Here is a 19,336-nt window from a genome sequence, read left to right as displayed (position 1 = left end):
GCTAGTGAGTGTCCAGCTAGCATTCAACTTCTACAATTGAAACGGTAGGCTTGTGTAGGATGAGTGGGCAGAGAGAAGGTTGACTGTTGAGTTTAAATTGCATTACACTGCATATTTCAGATTTTGCCATTTGTGGTGTACTGTATGAAGGGTGGCTTGAGTCCAGACACTCAGGTGGTGAACCCTGTTACTCAGTTTTATTGGCATGTTATTCCCTAAAGTACAAACATTAGAAAGTTTAGATAATTAACCTTAAATTTTAAATAAGGCATTTAATTAGGAATCTTATTTATAATAATTTGCTTGTCATAGATAAATATATGTAAGATTAATAGCTTTTATTTGCAACAGTGGTCCTTTCTATTGTTGAGTTTTGCAGATACAAGATCTCTAGTGCTTAACTTCAGACTTGTATGTAGCTGGGGAGGAGACTGTTTTTAAACTGTCCTCCGATCTGGGAACAGTTGCCTCTGGGTATTACATAGGATTAAATAGCAATCATTGTCAAAGCCTATTTGGTAGTAAATCCAGGCAGAGCAACTGTTAAGCAGACTGACAGTCAAGCAAACTGTACAGGCGGAAGATAGGCATTGACAAAGATGACTTGGATTTTGAACATGTATTGTACCTTTTTTCACCTGACTGCTCAAACAAGACTAGTTGAAAATTGTTTTTACATGGAAATAGAGCTCCTTGGAGAAGAAAAAAATCTAGCAGCTGTAGAAACTATATCAAATTCACTGGGGTCTTGAACTCAGATCTGAGTTTCTAACATCAGGATTCATTTTTTCTGATAAAGGGATAAGGTTTTAATTTGACGTTGTTCCCAAGCATTGTTTAATTTATCCATTGTGTTGGCCACAGACATATTGAGCCTCTGGGGTATGAACAATGTGTTCTTATAAATGGGATACATACCAAAAAACAGGTGTACTGATACTTCTCAATGGTAAGTCACTTGAAGATTTATTGAACTATGTTTTGTGATAGCAGGCTGCTGTATAATATTAAGAATTAGACTGAACGTGTACCTTTAGTATGGTAGAATCCTTTCTACTTGCATGTTAGTTAATGACCTTGTAGGATGGAGAAATAGAAAACATAGCTATGGTGGGTGAAGCTTGACAGTGCTTCTTGACAATGTGTCAAAGCAATTCTGTATTCTTTTACTCTCCAAATAGATGTGGGTAACACTTCATGTTTTCGCATGATGTAAGTGATAATGGCAGCTATGGTATTAGGTGTCAATCAAAATAGTGTGCTTGTAATATTAGTCATCTGCTGAAGGGAGCATAAATGTAGATACTGAGCTCGTTATGAAGAAGGAATGCTTGTGGTATGATCAGGGCAAATAGCACTTCAAGTAAATGAAGAAGATTCTGGAGATAGGGATGTACGCAGATAAGCTAATTGGTGCCTGTGTCAAACTAGCATTGCTCACCTGACAACTGTTTATACAAAGACATCTTTGAGCCAGTACCAACACTGTTGTTTTCTTGCTCTAAAGCTGTTCTGGAGAGTGAAAATTCAAAGGATGGCATTGTAGCCGACTAGTGTAATGCAGTAATTCTGGCTTTTGTAATGTGATCCATAATCGCCAGTGGCTTTCCAACAAATGCTCTTGTCTGTTTTAGGTTGATTTTATTGTAACACAGGGTTTCCATGAATCTTCTCTTAAAAATTTTCTTTATCTCTTTTGGAAACAAGGAGGACCACTGAAGATCTTTCCCAGTTGAAGACTCTGTTTGGCATATGACATACAGTTAACTTTGCTTGGGCTTGCCACAGTATATTAAAATTCAAATTCACAACTAAGCTTCTAATGTGTGCTACCCCTGAATAGAAATATATGGGCCCAGTTGGTTTATCTAACTTAGCTCATCTTCTGCTGGTTTGATGGGCTGGAATTTCAGAACCGGATCAGCTCCGTGGTCTGGTACCAGAGTCAGCTCATAGTCTTCACTAACATGCTTCTGTTCTACTATACTTTGTAAGTGTACAGAGATACCAGGCATGTACTGAATGAGTAGATCTTAGTTTCTCTTGGTTTTTGATTGTAAATTTAAGCATAAGGATATTTTTTTAAGGCTACATTATACATTTCTTTTACCGTGTGATGTAGTGATTTCAGTTGATTATTGGCAGTCACTTTGTTAGAACTGCAGTAAGTCAAATGCTTTTTTTTTGGACTGAATAGAGGCTCTCCTTTCAAGATTATTCCACAACTGAAATCATTGAACTGGTTTCAATGTGCTTTACAAGTTGGTTAATTTAACATGGGTTTTGGAAGAGGACTTGCAGAGTGTCACTCAGAGGTAAAATACTGATGGTTCCTTAAACAGTTTGTCTCGGTGTCTGTTTAAACACTAAATTGCATTTCTTTCTTTTAATCATAGGCCCGATTTAAGATAACTTCAATCATTGATTACTTTGTCAGCTTTAGAAAGTTTTGGGATTTTTTTCTAAATTCAGTTGTGTTTCTTGCAAATTCATCGAGTATCTGAGAGATTTTCATGGCTGTCGCTATAAAAGTATTTTGTATTGATTTTTGGCAAAATAGCTCTCTAACCAGCTTATTCAATGTTTTAAAGTTTTGCTTTTAAACCCTTTTGCTCTTGAGGGAGCAGGGTGTTAGTAAGAAGGATGTTTGTTGATGTCCCTGTGCCTTCATGTTGGAGATGCACATAGCCATGTGGATGGAATGCCTTGATGCTGACCAATAATGGTCAGTCAGCCTTCTCTTAAGGAAGGCAAAGATGAGTATTTCAGCTTCTGGGGTTTTTTTAAACAATAGCCAAAATGTGCAAAATCAGTTACAGATACTTGACTTGCACTTAACAGTCTGTACACACTTGGCTTGAACAGAGGGTTGGGGTTTTTTTGCCTGGTATTTACCTCAACTGTGTGTGCTGCTTTAAATTTGTGTTTGGAAGTCTGCATACTTGCCAGCGTCATGTGCTGGGTTCTGTTTGTGAAGACAGTCTTCCTGATAGAGAGCACGGCAGTTTTAATAGCCTTTCTTTTTTGAGGTTGGGGGAGAATTCTATTTATAATGAATTTTTTTCCTGTGTATCAGTCTCCTCCCTTAGAGCGAAACTTCCCAAAATGTCTTTCTCCCAGATGACATGCCCATTTCAGTGAGGAGATATCTCTTTGTACACCTTTCTTATTTTTAATCAGTTTGTCAATGGACAGCTACATTTGATAAACAAGATTTAATGCATGGGAGCCTCTGTTTGGACTACTGATGTGTTGGTGGTTAATCAAACTAAGAATCCCCAGCCTGCTTTTGGTAATTATCATAAAACTCTGGCTTAAGCTGGCACTGCCACCAAAAGGGAATATTGATTGAATTACACCCTTGATAATGCAGTTGCATGGAACTTGACAGAAACTGTCCCTTGGCTTTTGTGTTGTGCCGGTGCATGTGTGCACACATGTACACCCCCGCAATCGTTTAATGAGCTATCAATAACTGTTTGTACAGATGTCTGTACCAGAAAATTAAAATATCTTAGTTTTGTAGTGAACTTCTGAGTTAGCACTTTGATTATGCTTAATAGTGGAGTATCTCCTTATTTGAAAACTGTAAATAACTACAAAAACTTTTCTCTAGGACTTTATGTTTAGTCCCCCAGCTGCCAGTAGTTACTTCCTGCCTACCTTAACTGTATCATATTGTGTTAATATGTTTGATGGAAGGAGTTATAATGCGTGGAATAATTAAGCCTTCAATTCAGTTGTAATCAGTTGGTAGATGCAGATAGACTAAAAAGTAACGACACTGGGCTGAGCTGGTAAAATGCAAGTGGAGGGGGGAGTTTTACTTCCTATCTAGAGGCTCTGTAGCCGTTCCTTCTTGCTATAATTGCAATTTAAAAGTGATTTAGTTTTTTGAACGTTACAAAGTAAATAGTCCATAGCAATAGAGGGCTATTGGTCAGAATCACCAGCCTTTTCAAGCCTTTGTTCAACAGAAAACAGGGAAATCACAATAAACTTGACTGTCACATTCGATTGGAAGTCTTTGCAAGAAATCAGATATTTAAATACCAGTATCTTTAATGTGGAATAGTGTGCTCTAAATTTGAAAGATCAAAAAAAATCTGATAAGGTCAGGGAGTTTATATCCGTAGAAAGTCACTGAGCCAAGAGCTGGAAGAATGACAGTTCAAAAAATGTGGATGTAAGAATAGTAATTTGAAAAGTGATTCTAATGGCAATCAGTTACCCAAAGAGGTCAAAAGCAGGCCTTGCGTAAAGACGGGATTATCTCACATCTGCTAGTGACAGGCTGCTTTGGTAGGCAACGTAAGCTGCTGATACTGGCCCGGTCTGAGAAGCATTTTGGACTCATTCAAGGTATTTTCTCATACATCCAAATAAACCCTAGCTTTGGTGATTTTGATTCTTATATTAACATTCTTCATAAAACAATTGCTTAATAACAAATCTATCATGAAGGCGAGTAGAGATGCTGTGTTGTAGTGCTGTAACTTGGATGCTTATCATCACCATGTGTGTTGTTATTTCAGGCATAAATCCTGTTAGTTGAAAATTTTACTTTTAATGAGTCTCAAGTACTTCACATTTGTTTTCCCCAGATGTTAAGATGGTTGTACAATTTTTAGTCTGCATTGAAATCAGGGCAGTTTTGTTGCTGCTAACAGTATTAGCATTCTGACGGAGATGTATCCTGGTAACTTGTTTACAGCTCCTCCTTTAAAGAATTACAACCCATGGAGTTTGTGTTTGGTGCTCAGTTACAGAATTCAGGACTAAGTTGGCATTGGAAATAGACTGGTTTGAGCTAACTGGGATTAATTTGTATACAGTTGAGTTGCATGTGGTAATGGTCTAAGTCTTGCGTCTGATCCTCGTGAGAAGTATACAGAGTCAACACATCTGCTGGAGGAAAGGGTCTCCAGCCGTCTCAATCTGATGTATGTACACAGAAGTTACTGTTAAGTAAGTTCTGAAGAGGACTAGTTCTCCTGATAGGTCTTGTGAAGAGTAAATGGATAGTAGGTAACATGTTCCATCTACTTCTGTTACTCTTGCAGTCAAGTAGTGCCAATGAACTGACCTATCATTAGCCACAAGCACGGTTGTTGCAGTGGTAGCAGTGGTTAAGTAAATCAGGGAAACACTATGCATAAAGGACTTGGTAAGAATGTTCTTGTATATCAAATGTACTAGATGATGCATGGTATACACATGTATACACTCATGCTTAGTCAAGGAAGCAAGGAGGGAGGCTGTTGTGATGTATCAGCTATTAAAACTTTTGGGGAAGTCTTCTAGGGAGAGGTTTGAGTCCATGCCTTGCATTCTTCTACCTGGATGCTCTGTAACGCAACGCTGAACTCAACACTTTCCCTTGTGCTGAGTCCAGAATACATCCATTATCTGTCTGTATGCTTTGGAATAACCAAATGCCTTGTGCTGGAGAAGGTCATGATACTACTTCATGTTCAAGCTTTCAATAGCTGCCAGGCTAAAAAGACTCAGTAAACCTCTGACACAACTTAATTTCTCAGGGGTTTTTTTGTTTTTCTTTTAAATAATAGTAGATATGAGAGTTTAAAATTTGAATGGGATGTCAGGGTATTGGAGCTCAAAAGCAAGTAAGAATGCTGCTGCATGACTTGTCTACAACAAAAGTGGCTCTAAACCAAAAGCACTTTAGTAGAGAATGCTTCTTATTTAATAATGTGTAAAAATAAAAATATTTGCCAAACTAAATAATGTATCAACTGTTGCCATGCTGTACTACTGCCATAAACTTGTGTTTTAGCCAGATGAGATGGTGTAAGAGTTAGGCGGCAGGAAATAAAGATGAGAACAGCTAAAGAAAAATCTAATTTCATGTTTGTTACTGTTCTACTCTACAGAAGTTAATACTTCCAATTAAGCTTGCTAGGCCATTTAGCAGTACACCTATGGACTGCTAATTTTTTTAGAGTTTAAAATCTTCAGAGACAACTTTGTCTGTCTTTAATCATGTTGGAACCGAAGACGTGAAGGCAGAGGCATTGTTAAAATCTTACCTGGTGCGCTTAAAATACATTGTAGACTTCTGAAGTAATGCATTCATATGCTTGCCAAAGTACATAGCTGCTTTTTAATGCAATTAAAATGTTAGCTCCTATTGTTGTCTTAAAGAGCTTTTTCAGGAAATCATATACATTTAGGATTTTGTGTAGAGTGAGTCAGTGTTGTAGAATACCAACAAACCCATTTTAATTGAGCTTAAATTAGGTCGGTTTTGTGAACTTAATTAAAATCTTATAACTTACAGTTCTTGAGTCATTGTTGTTATCCTGATTTGCAGATGGTATCACATGGTGTGTGTACTATACTACATAGCACTTGGTAAGTCTGAGCATGTTCTTTAAAGGCATGGATCAGAGGTGCTAGAACATGCCCATGTGATAATGCCCTCTATTGAAATAAAAATAATAAGGAAAACGTCTGCCAGTGGTGGTATTTTGCAGGTAGTGTTACAGAGGTGGATGGCTGGATGGTTTGGGCACATAACATCTTTGTATTCTCCATCCTCCAGAGGGCTGAAGAATAAAGGTGATGGGTTGAATACTTGCTGCCTGTGCTAACAGAAAAGTAACTGTCTGCACTTTGTTTTAATGAGTGCACCCATATTGGGTCCACAAATTTGTAGTTAAAACTTTAAACATGAAATAGTGTGAGCTCACGAGTATTTGTTAGACTAGGTTTGTTGTGCTGGCAAGTAGTAGGAAGTGGTAAGTTGCAGTCAAGTTTAAATAACTTTTGTCTAGTTTGGCCTGTAAAATGACCAAGGGTTTGTATGTGATTTTTTTAAAAAAAGATGAAGTAGATCTTCATTAGCACACTTGTGAGTATAATGCAGTGCCCCTGCTTTCAGGTGATTTGTTCCCAAAGAAATCAGACACTATTTTAGTAGATAACAATTGTTTGATTATGCGTGCAAATATTAAAGCTATAGAAACAAATCTGGATATCTGAATGCCTTTGGAACATTATGTCTAGAGGCTTCTGTCTCAAATAGTGTTAAGAGCTGCTTGCTTTGTCTTGGATGTCTCAGTATTGCATATGCTACGTATCTTTAATAATGATGAGTTTGAAGCTGATTTACTCATGACTTGAGGATAGGTGTGCTGGTGAGAAATCCTTCCCTGGTTTTGAATGCTGAGTTTGGGAGTATGCTTCTGACGGGAGTTGTGGAAGCGCACATGCGGCATTTATAGTAATGTGTATCCATTTACGGAAATGGATGAAAGTGAAGGCAAAATGTTAATGTTGTTCTCATTACAGTAACATAGAAGGAGCTGAGTAAGTGCAGTTCACAGAGAACACCCAGCCTTCATGTAGGTTAAATTCATGTACTTCAGTAGCTATATAAATGTAGCTCTAATAAGATTCAGGCTGCTTGCCTTTGTCATCTGATGGAAATAATCTGCTAGAGCAAATTTGATAAATGAAAAATGCAACCTTCCCTTCTTAATCGTGACAATCCACAACACCCTTTCTGTTGATTCTCCAGTGAAATCTATTCGCAAAGCAAAACGTGGTAAGGGTGGGGTTTGGTTGTGGGTGGGTTTTTTTTTTTTGTTGTTGTTTTTGGTTTTTTCCCCCTAATGAAATTTGCTAGAGGGATCACGGGGAGGATTTTTGGCGGGGGGGGGGGGGGGGGGGGGGGGAAGGGGCGGGGAAGAGGAAGGTGTGCGTGACTTAAGATAACTCGTATTCTGCCTACGTACGTTTGGGGGGATGGATGCGGGGATGCAGCGAGTGGTGGCAGCACGATGGCTCAGCCCTGCACAAAGCTGGTGATGTAATGTGTGGTGCTGGGAGTGCGGCGGCCGTGCGGGAGCCATAGCCATGCTGTCACCCGCTCGCATGCGGATCGGGCTGTGCCCCACCGCTTCGCTCCGCTGAGCCTGTGCGCAGCTCGGTTTTGTCTCAGTAGAGCGTTTGCTTGCTCACTTTTTGCCTTCTATTGTCTTAAACCTGTATTTTTTAATTAATGCGGCATGTGTGTTAAGAATACGTATGCACCTGCTCAGAGTAATTCAAGCTATCATTTGTAATGTAATCCTCGAGCAAACAAGACGGGTATTGGACATCTCTTTTGGCATTTCATGCTAATCATGCTCTCTGCCTTTTAAAGGCAGGGTGGGAGGGAGACAGGTTGCTGTTAGCAACCGCTTGCATATTAGAAGTGAAATACCCAAGCTTTTAATTCCCCTGTGGATTCCTGATCAGTATTCTTTTTTTTTGTTTTTTTTTTTTTTTTTTAAAGCATTGGTTTATTCTAACTAGTAGCACATGTTAATCAGTGTTTCAAGTAAAATAGTCTGTAAAAAGGTAAAAAAGGAAAGCAGGGAGAAGCTCTAATGTAAAACTTTATTTGGCCCCCTCTAAATGCTTCTAACACATCTGAAGCTAAGGGGCTGTATAAAACAAGTTGCAGATGATTCTTTTTCTCTGTTGTTTGAATTGATGTGAACTTGACTGTTTTTGTGATGCAGCATGAAGAAAAGTGCCTCCCCCTTCCTCCACACTTGATCTTTTGCATGTGCACTGTAATGTAGCAGAGAAGCTCAGATTCATCCTACATTTCCCGTGTCTCAGTGCTCTTACAGCTCGAGCGTCTTACAGCTGCAAACTAATAAAATGGGAATTTGAAGGAATGAGTACTGTGCGCTAATCCAGTTTTGACATACATCTTGTTGCAAACTGCTGGTTTTGCCACAGAAGGAATATCAAATGTCGTGCAAAAAAAGGAAGGGAGGGGAGGAAGAAATATTAAACAAAAACCAGTTGTTTAATTACTAATGTCTCCAAGTATGAATGTAACCTAGTCTAATTTTTGCATATGGATCTCCATAAGGTGATGAAAGTGTTGTGAAAATGTGTGCATATTAAAAAAAGAAGGGGGAGGGGAACGGAGAGAAGGGGGAAAAAACCCCCAGAAAACCCAGTAAATGTCTGATCTTGGAGCCTATGCATCATAGGAAGCCCAAAAGCAATACTTTGTGCTATAAAAATGTGTTTCTTCTGAAGAATATGCAGTCTGGTTTTTGGTGTTTTTTGATTGATTTTCAGGGCTGATGGAAATAGTTCTTCCTATTGTTGCTCAGGATAGAACAATGCAGGACAATTTTCAATCTGTTTTAACCTGCTTATTTTTACTGCCCTTGCTGTAGTTTTCATCAATTTCAGTGCGGAAAGAGATTTCTCCAGATGGTGGTTGGGAACAGGAGCCAAAGGACATGATCTAAAATGTTATGTTCCAGCTGTTGCTGCACAGAATTTAGAAGCTACTGCCTTTCATTTGTTCTGTGTTTTCAGCAGAAAAATAAGTAAAATTGTTTAGAGACCTTGTGATTAAAACAACTGCATGTTAAACCAGTCTTTTATAGGAGACTGGGTACCCTCCCGGTAGCCCTGAGAGTGTAGACCCCTTAAGCCATGAGTGTCTGTAGCAGCAAACAATAAAACAATAAGGGGAACAGCAGTGAGCGGTGTGCTGCTGCTGTATTTGAACACCACTACAAAAAGGTTTGCCACCTCAGCGGGGCAGCGGACTATTGCAGCGCTTAGAGGTGGATGAGTGGTTCCCACCAAAACAAATTCACTCCCAACAATGTTGGTAGGACATTAGGAACAGGTTGAACATCCTGAATGGATAGATAAATTTAAGAACACAGTTCCCCTCACTTCAAAGGGGGGAAACTAGTCAGATTTTTATTGTCTCATCTTAAGTTTTGGTTGAGAAATGGTCATTTGTACTTCTGGCTTGCACATTTCATAGGATAAAAGGGTAATTCGGGATGAAAAGGACCTTACGACAAAATACAGATAACTCTAAGGTTTCTGTTACCCACTTAAAAGGCAATTGCAGATTTTTAACAGAGTGATTTAGTATTTGGAATTTTCTTCAACTTAGGTTCTTAAGGCAGCTCCTCAGGAAGTTTTGCAGCATGCCTTTGGTAGTTAGTGAAATTGCTCTTTCTTAAGTTAGGAATAGATTAATTTCTTGCTTCCAAGAAAAGGATGCTCGCCTAGTGAATTTGATCTTACTTGAGTATTTGCTGTCAACCACACCAGTAGCCTTTTCTTGTCCCACATCCCTCTGTAGGACATTGTGGCCCTCCCATAATTTACAGTCAGGAGAAGTGCGTACTGGTGTTAGGACAAACTACAGAGCTGTTAAAAATGGTAAATTTTGCCTCTTACACTTGGTAAAAATGCCTAAACCTGAAAGTGGCTGAAAGAGCTGGTAACCTTCTAATGAATCTCATTTTCTTACTTCAAGGCAATTTCGAAGTGGTCGGCTTCTGTGAGCTCTCAGTTGTCATGTAGTAGAACGGCATACCAGCTCAGTACTGCGGTGCAATTCCCCTGCAGCACCTAGGGAGAGTGCACAGGGTGCAAAACGGGATGAGGAGGGACATTTCTGTGAGCTCTCATGATTTGAAGTGAGGGTTTGAGGGTGCAGTGTTGCCTGATGAGTGGATCTTGAGCCTGATCAGAATTGAAGCGTACTCATGTCATACTCCTGGAATCGCTTTAAATTCAGGACTAGGTTCTTAATGTTGAATGAATACCTGTTAGCTACGACAAGTACTTTGCTTAAGCTCGTGACTAGGCTGCTGGAACAACACTGAAATCACACCCCTCTGTTATATGCCTCTAAGCTGCGTCCTTGTTGGAGTCACCTGGATGGAGGCTTTAGTCTAGACCAAGAAAAGTGAATGAATAAATGATTAATGCCGTGGTTATGAATGTTGCCCAGTGATCTGTATGTCATTCATTTAAAACAACTGCTCCTAGTTCTTCATTTGCTCCTAAAAAGAAAGATGTATAGTCTTAAATATGTCATGACAGGCATATTTAAAAGTTAGTGTTCCTGAGCTGAATTGCTATTGCACCTTTTGAAACTGGTCATCTGCAAGCTCAAAGAGCTTCAGAGAAGAGAACAGAATTGCAGTCTTTGCCATAATTTCCCTGAATTCTCTTGCTTTGTTGCAATGTGAAAGATGGTGTGAGATTGCTGAGCAGCACTGAATATAGGCAATGTCTATAACGGGAAGCGATAACAGTACAGTTGGTGAATTGACAGCTCTGATTGCTCTATGAATCCTTTACTTGCATACAAAAGTATGAATTTATAGTTAAGCCTACCATAAAATTGAAATTGGCACTTAAAATACTTGAGTTAAAATCAAGAAAAGCTATCAGTAATCTGATAAATGTGCTTTAACTGTAGTTACCTTTTGCTTCCCTTTGCCAACCCTTTGGGTTATATTCACAATTAGTGATGTTTTTTGCAGTTTTCTCCTTTGTGAAAGTTCAGGTTTCTTTCTCACCTTTACCGCAGTACCCTGATTTCATTTGTAAGCCCAAAAACATGTTGAGTTCAGCAATCATTTTTTTCCGAATCTGATTGAAGGAAAGAATCAAGTGGTTCTACTGACTTAATCTGTACTGGTTTCTATGTACTAACTTCAAAGTAAGGATGTGAAAGGCTTCATAATGGCTTCTTGTGAATCTCCACATACTTTGTTTAAAATTATTTTTCATGCAATAATACCATTTTTAGAAGTTAGCTCACTGTCCTCTTTTAGAAACCTCTAAATGGGAATAAAACCTCTAAACAGGAGAACAGGAACCTGCTTTGTGCTCTCTTTCTCTTTCTGGACACTTGAAAAACATGGGAGGTAGTGTATAAATTACTTGCAGCTGGGGTTTATCATATACAGTTGTTAACTGATAAACAAAATTGAATAAACCTATGGATTTCCAGGATTTAAAATCAATGTCGTAGTCTTGTGATATGGAGGAGGAAAAAGGGCAGATAATGAAACCTTAACTGATCTAATAATGCACTAATTTTATTATATTTGAGCTTCTTTATTTCTTTATTTGGTTTTTGCCTTTTTACTTAATTAGAAGGCATTTTTTCTTGCAATGCAGCTAGGACGCCTTTACAATTAAAGGGGAGGAGTATCTCAGATTTCAGAGTTGTAGTTGATACCATTCATGCTGTGAAATAGAGGAAGTGCTGAAGACAGCACCATCTTGGATTCTTTTTGCTTGAGTGTTTATTAGCTACAGTTTTGAGATTTTGTGTTCCAGGGTGAAGCTCAATCAACACAAAGGGACCAGTGGATGCAAGGAGATGTCCAGAAGTTGTCCATGGAAGTTGTTTTGTCTCTCATCTTCTAGCAAATATTTCTTTCCACTTAAGACTAACCTAAATCAGTCTGATTATTATCTAACACCCTGATTACTGAACTGTGGCATTAATGTAGCAGTTCTGAGTGCCTCTGTCGCAGCTTCTATGTGTTTGGGGTTTTTTTTCCTTTGTATAGAATTTAGCATAGTGTGTGGATTTTTGAGCGGAAGCCTATCAGAGCAGGTCCTTTGAAATGAAGAGAGTACTCTGCTGGAAAATAACTCACTGAGAGAGTTTTCTCTGGTTGAGGATGGAATTTCTCTCAAAGAAGAGGTGGGGATTTAGAAGGCTGGTGCTGGAAGGAGCAGCCTGGCCGATAAGGCACTTGCTTAGTGTTGGCACAACACACGGAGTCATTCTTCTGAACTCGGAAGAGAGCCTAAACCATTGATGTATTCTGGATTGAGTCTGGCTTTTTTTGTGTGAGCCTGTGAAAAGGTTGTCTTTTCATGTTGCAAGGTGAAAAGCAGTTGTGTTCTTAAAGGCGGGAGTTTCAAGTTGAGAGCATTTCCCTTTTTTTGTTTGTGCTTTTTCTAGCCACATTTCAGAAAAGTTTCAAGTCAGTTGTGTGTGACAGCAATGGATGAGGGTTTCGTCAGCCTCTTAGCAAAGAGGTGCTGCTTGTAGCCTCAGTTTTCAACTCTCTTTGCTGTCTTAATTTATGTTTCTGTAATTTGTTTGTCACTATAACTGAACGATGCATGCCACCGAAGATACACCTTCAAAGTAATGAAGACTTCGGTGTTCCTGGGGCAGCAATGCATCTTTGGGGAAGCCGTTTCCAAAAAAATGTTGTTTGGTATTGCAGTTCTGTAATGAAATTGTTAGCTTAAAGCATGTGTTTTAAGGCAAATTTATCTGCTCCCTTTGTGTGGCTGGCTAGTTACTGATCACTGCAGTGCAAGATGATTAACAGTTACCTTGTTTCCTGTGTCTGAAGGACACTTCATTCAGCCTTAGACTAGTACAGCATTTGTCTTGGATGGATAAGCTACTGCACAGGGTAGCCACTGTCTCTTACTGCTCTAAAGGTGAGTTGGTCACCATATTTCTGTGCCCATGAGAAGTTTCAGCAAGCTGGGTACCCAGGGGAGCAGCAGTGTTACAGAAATGCTAATTCGCAGGCAAAAGGTGGCTCCTTTATCCTGGCTTACTCTCTGGTCTCCAGGGCAGATGGACGTGCAGCTCTGCAGCCAGATATGTGCCATGGGATTTGGGAACACTTGCACCCCAAGTGAGGGGGGGCTGTCCTGGACGTTTTGGTAAAGGGCTCTCAGAAATGTCCTAGGGGTGATACCTCTACCCAGAAATGCTATCTTTTCATGGGTCTTTGAACTTGGATAAATTAATATATTGCAGCAAAATAGCTTGGCTTCATACAGGGTGAGAAAAGGGGTTAGTACAGACCATTTCGTTTTTTAAATGTGGCTGCATGATGGTGTCGTCTTGGCTTAAGAGCTGTGAGGGCGAAGAGGAGATGGTGTGTTTATGGGAAAGACTTCTTTGCTTTCCAGTGTATACATCAGTATAGAAAGTGTAGGTGACTTCCTTTTGCTCCTTTCTTGTTTGCATGTTTTAAAGATCCTTACTTGTGTGATATAATATTTCAATGACTGCTCTGTAATAACAGGCTCTGTTCTAGTAGAAGGCTGGATATAACTCAGGATTGTGTAATTCTGAAAGCTTAATGGGGGGTAATAGAATAGACTAAGTTGTGTGTTACTTAATCTACTGAAGTTGAATATTAACTAGCATAATTTGAGTTTTTTCCCTCTTGACTGGTAGTTAGGGAAAAGTGTCTGTATGATATATGAGACAACAGAAGGGCATGTCCCTACCTATTAAAACTGTGAAACGGTAAAATGAGTATTTCTTTAATAGGTATTGAAAATATCAAGGGTGGCTTTCCTGTTTCAGCCTAAAATTGTCTTTAAAAGATACTGGCGTAGGGTTTATTGTTAAAATCCCCATTTTAAATTAAAAAATACTGTATTAGGTGAACTGCAATAGTGGAAGTTAACAGCGTAAGTATGTGCCGCATGTGCATATACAACATGCTTTCAAAAGAGAAGCGTGTGCTGTGGGAATGAAACCCCGTTCGAATTTTTCACGCTTGCCTAGCTGCTCTGCCATTGAGCTCTGCCATTGAGCTCGCCACGCCGGCAGCGGGCCTGCTGGCCACACGGCCGCTCGCTCCGTGGCCGCTGCGGTGGGCTGCGGGCGGCTGACGGGGCTGCGGGCACTGCACCACGGCAGCGGGAGCTGCAGCCGGCCGGCCGGGAGGGATGACATCACCTCCAGGAACATGTGATGCAGCCGGCTGGCGCGGAGGTTGCTGAGCTGTGTAGGGAGAGATTGGTGCAGAGATTTATGGCATTTCATTGGAGTGCGGTAAATGCCTTTTAATTTTTTTTTTTAATTAAATCCTCATAATCGCCAATGCTTTGTGGCGTAGAGGCTTTAAAAAGGGGGGGTGGGGTGGAGGACCCACCCCGAGCCCTTAAGACCTGTTTATTTTGCTGGTTTTTTGTTTTATTATTGCTCTGTTGGAGATAAAAAATACGATACTTTCTGGCTGTATTCACCCTCTTTGCTCCCCAGCATTCTTTCGTCAATTGTAATCCCCGCAGTCTTTTCAGTTAAGCTTTAACACTGCAGAACTGGAATAAAAATAGGCTGTTCAGAGCAGCAGGAGTATGATAATCCAAGGCAGTCAGCCTTAAGGATATGCAGATCCAGAGCATGAGCCAAGTACTAACGTATTTGCTAGGGTGTTTACCTTGAGCAGCCCCTTAATAGTCAAAGAAATGTTAGCTAAGTGTTTCTCACGTCTTACATGCCACAGGCGAAGTAAAATGTGCAGCTACTGCGCATCATATGAGGTGAAGTAGTTTAAGAGCTTAGAAATCTGAGCAAGCAAGTGGTAACATCAGTGTCTTGGGTAATTTTGAGCTAAGATAGGCAGCAAAGTACAGCACTAGTTTCTGCATGCTTTTTAGGCGAGGAGAAAGTGTTTTCTACCTCTAAATTTACTGTAAAGAAAAGGAATCACCATTGCTGATGGGAAAGCTGAGCATGCTAAATCAGTGTTAAATCTTATGGTGGGTAGCTGAAAGCATGTTTAAAAAAAAAAAATTAATTCTGGAAGTGTGCCTGTATGCCTTAGTAGTCAACTGAAGTCTGAATATTTCAAGGTGGTAAAGGTCTCTGCTGTCTTTTTAGATGAGTTATTTAAGCCCAAAGTTTTTCTTGAAGCCATGTTTAAAGCTTTAGTCCATACTGAATGAAAACTTAGTAGGAACAAAACTGTGGGCAGTTTAAGGAAAAGGTTGATAACCCATAGCCAGTATTCTGGAGGAGGGAATAATACAAGAGGTTCCTTTGGAGCTGTCTTAGACTCCTTAGACTTCTGAGAAAGAAATAACTGTGTTCCTCTGCTGTTTTGTTGGTCTGGAGTTGCTCTGTAATTGCAAAATACTGTCTATGATGTAGAAACCCTCCATGTAGCATGCTTACCCAAGGAACCAGTTTTCCTGGTCTAGCTTTTCTGAGAATGTGTATTGAATTTTGGATTTGTTTTTGGTTTGTGGCGTTCACAGAAAAACAAGGAACTAGCCAATGGCTGGAAGAGGATGTGTTTAGTTTTCTTTTGTTTGTAATCTGGAGTACTGAGACAATGCCTGGGTTGAACAGTTAGAGTGAACTGGAGGGACCCATTGCTGACAGACATTTGTCTAAATGCATTTTTTTAAAAATCCCCAATCATGGATGTTCCATGGTTTTCCACAGGCAGTCCCGTGTGCTGCTGCACAGTTCTTTCCTTTACAAAACTTCCTTCCATTTAAAGCAAACCTCTCGCTGTAATTCTGGCCAATTTACTTTTGCCATCACTAGCCTTTGTTTTGAGGACTGCTACCATGTCTCCCCTCAGTTCTTCAGACTAAACAGTGTCACTCAGTTTACTCCTTCCTCATAGCTCATAACATGTAAACACCTGGCCAGCTTTGTCCTTTGGGTGTTTTGTTTGGTGTGTCCTGGGGCTGTTTTGAAGCCTAGTGCACTGCACATAACAAGATACTCTAGTGGCACAGGAGTCTCAGTATTGCTGGCTAGAATAGAAAACTTGTGATGTAATTTACATATATGATGCCCTTATTTACAAATCTTGTGTTGCTTGATGACACCAGTAAGGTACCTTCAAGTTTTAGCTCTAAAGTGCACAGTTCTTTTGTTAAAGCGCAGAGCCTGACACCAAAGGATATGGAACATTTGGATGTTTTTGAGGAGGAAGAGAAATGGTGGCCTCCCTCCTGAGCATCAATGACAGCTTCTGCTGCCATCTCTAGAGGGATTGTGGCCCTTACACACAGAGGAACAAAAATGTATTTTAGAAAAGACTGCTACGTACACCAGAGCTTGCTCTTGTAAGATTTCCCTAAAATTATAAATAATTAAGCTTAGTTTACCTTCTAAATAGCTCACTCTTGCTTTTAAGGAACACAACTACTGTGTTGTAGCAGGCTATTTGGGCTGTCTTACTTAACAGCACCTCTGGGCTTCTGCAGTGTTAGAGAAGCTCTTCCTCAGAAGAGGTACTTTCTTCAGAAATGAGATTTTTGAAAAAGCACGTGAATCCAAGGCGGCTGGGAAGGATCGTACAGGCAGTTGAAATGTGGGTACAAAACCACCTAATTTTTATAAGATGAACAGTTCTGTATTCTACAAGTCAACATGGAATGTAAGGTAATAAAAAAATGCTTCCTAAATGTCCCTTACTAAAGAAGGGAGAAGTTTAGAACCTGGCCACAGAAATGTAATGAGAGTAGAGAGGAGGGACAAGCTGGTGATGTGCTGCTTTGTAACATTGACCATAATCACTCACCTTGGGGACCATTTCAGACTTCATGGGTGTATAGAGTTGATAAGACAAAATGTGCTCTCCTAAAAAAAATGCCGAACCTGTTAGGCAGCAGAAGAGGCAAAGTTGAGAGTTCATCTCCCAGTTCTTCTTTCAGAAGTGACGTAAGGGAAGTTGCATGTAAATAGTGTTGGGGTTTTTTGGTGGGTCTTTGTGTGTGTTGTTTTTTTTGGGATTTGGGAATTTCTTGGGGTTTTTTAGTTGTGTTGGGGTGTTTTTTTGACTGGTAATTGTTGTAAAGGTACCTACTCTTATTAGCTTGATACTACTTCTTTCTACTGGAACAAAAGGTGAAATTGGCATTTGGAATGCCAAAAAGCAACAGGCTCTAACTGATAGTTTTTATTTACTGATGAAAAAGGCTGCTTCCAATATCCTGTTTTCTACTGAGGCTTGCCAACAGACTATGCTATTTGTGTTAAGCTAGTCAAAGCGATGACTGGTTAATTAATACATGTTAAAAGTTTAGTTTAATTTTTGCAACCTTCTACTATAAAATTACCTTAATTCCTGTCATCGTAACTTTCAGATTGTATTCCGAAGGTAAATGTTTATATATAATTACATTCATTAAATGTAGAAGCTGAGCTTGTCTGAATTTTGGACTAATTATCTTGTCTTTTCCTTCTTTTAGGGTTTCGCAAAAATGATGAAATGAAGGCTATGGAAGTATTGCCAATTTTAAAGGAAAAAGTTGCATACCTTTCAGGTACGGTTATTTTCTCCTGTTGTGGAATGTGTAACTGTGGTGTTAGTTACATGTGAAATAGTATTTTAAATACTTAGAATTTCATTACAAAAGTCACGGAAATCTAGGGTAGCACCTATTCCAGCTGGATATCCCAAACATAACGTAAGCATTGTGAAAAGATCTGTATTAAAGAAGATACATGAGTGTGGAACACACTGCTTGTTGTCATCCTGGTCATGTCCCCTCCCCCCTGCATATCCAACAGCATTATTTAGAACAATCCATAGTCCTATTCCTTCTCTTATTTCTGGTTCTTCTGCTGGAGAGTTCTAAAGAGATGGCTTTGTTACTGGCCCATCTGAAGCACTGGAGAAACAGCTCTGTTGCAGAGGTGAAATTTCAGTGCGTATCTTTTGAAGCACACTTAATATCCATTCATGGTGAAATGAGTTCGCACCTAATTTTAGCTGTCTCCACCGTATACCTTGAAGTTGGTTGATTACTTAACGAGGGATAGCAGAGGATTTAAGAGTGGGGTTTAGATGAATGACTAGCATAACATATTCTATAACTCGGTAAGTAACTTGATGGAATGGTGGCTGAGGTGCTTATTCTTGTGAACTGCGTTTTGGTGTGACTTTCTGAAGTAAGTACTTCCAGATCTCTTTGGATTAAACATTAGTCTCTTTGCCATAATCTTATTTTAGTGTCCAATGATTTGGAGGACAGTCTTGTACTTGAAAGGGTTGGGGTTTTTTTTGCTAAATAATTTGTCTCAAACACCAAAAATAAAGCTCTTATCTGTAAATATTAAAACATACAAAAGGTTCCCTGAAACTGCACTCTAGAGATTTGCTATGCACGGATGCTGATGCTTGCAAATAGTGTGTAGTTTACAGTACTTCATCCTCTCCACTCTGCTGAATCAGGTAGAGGTGTAAAGCAAAAAAGATGGTTTCTTTAAAAGGTCCTAGCTACTGTAATAAATGATATAACAGACTTCCCAGAGCTAATTTCCCTGGTAGTGTGGGAACTCCCGTTCTGCTTATGAACTGTAGTGCTGATGAAGGCTTGCTGAAAACTGTATTTTCAGAGGGAAAGAGGAGGAGAAAAGGGGGTTAAGCACAGTATTTTAATCCCTTGTTACTCTTTTTTGGACCTTCCTTTGTGGCATTTCATGAAAATTTAATCAGTTTCCATTCCAAAACCTCTGAATTTCCAGTTGTCCAGAACTTAACTTAGACCCTTTAGAAGGGATCTGAAAGATGATAGGTATTCTCTAATGTTAATATGTAAAGCATATGGCATTCTCAAAAGGCATTAATTCGGTGAAAGTGAAGTGGGCCAAGTGAAAGCTGAAGATAAATTTAAGGGGAGGTAATGGCTTATGAACCAGAGCAGATGAGGTGCAGGCAGGCAGAAGTGGTTGCCAGCTTTCCAGTGTGAAGGTAGCATCTTCTGACAGAAGAATGGAGGAGATAGC

The 19,336-nt window shown here is 39.6% G+C and overlaps 1 protein-coding gene across 5 annotated transcripts in view; it reads left to right on the top strand.

Annotated features, from left to right (window-relative positions):
- The window catches only part of TRIO (trio Rho guanine nucleotide exchange factor), a 255,638-nt gene that overhangs the window by 56,062 nt on the left and 180,240 nt on the right, over positions 1-19,336 (top strand). For 4 of the 5 annotated variants that reach the window (XR_008820638.1, XM_056330815.1, XM_056330813.1 and 1 more), the window contains exon 2: positions 17,797-17,871. Coding sequence is in view for 4 of the 5 variants with exons in the window: in XM_056330815.1 (XP_056186790.1) it covers positions 17,797-17,871 (75 nt within the window). In the remaining variant the exon portion in view is untranslated. Of the gene's footprint in view, positions 1-876; positions 950-17,796; positions 17,872-19,336 lie in introns of those variants that run through there. The other variant, XM_056330814.1, reaches the window with a different exon arrangement.

The sequence above is a fragment of the Falco biarmicus genome, chromosome 3 (assembly GCF_023638135.1).
Source record: "Falco biarmicus isolate bFalBia1 chromosome 3, bFalBia1.pri, whole genome shotgun sequence".
NCBI classification, from domain to species: Eukaryota; Metazoa; Chordata; class Aves; order Falconiformes; family Falconidae; genus Falco; species Falco biarmicus.
Note: the sequence above shows the minus strand (reverse complement) of the source record. Positions and strands in the feature narration are given on the sequence as shown.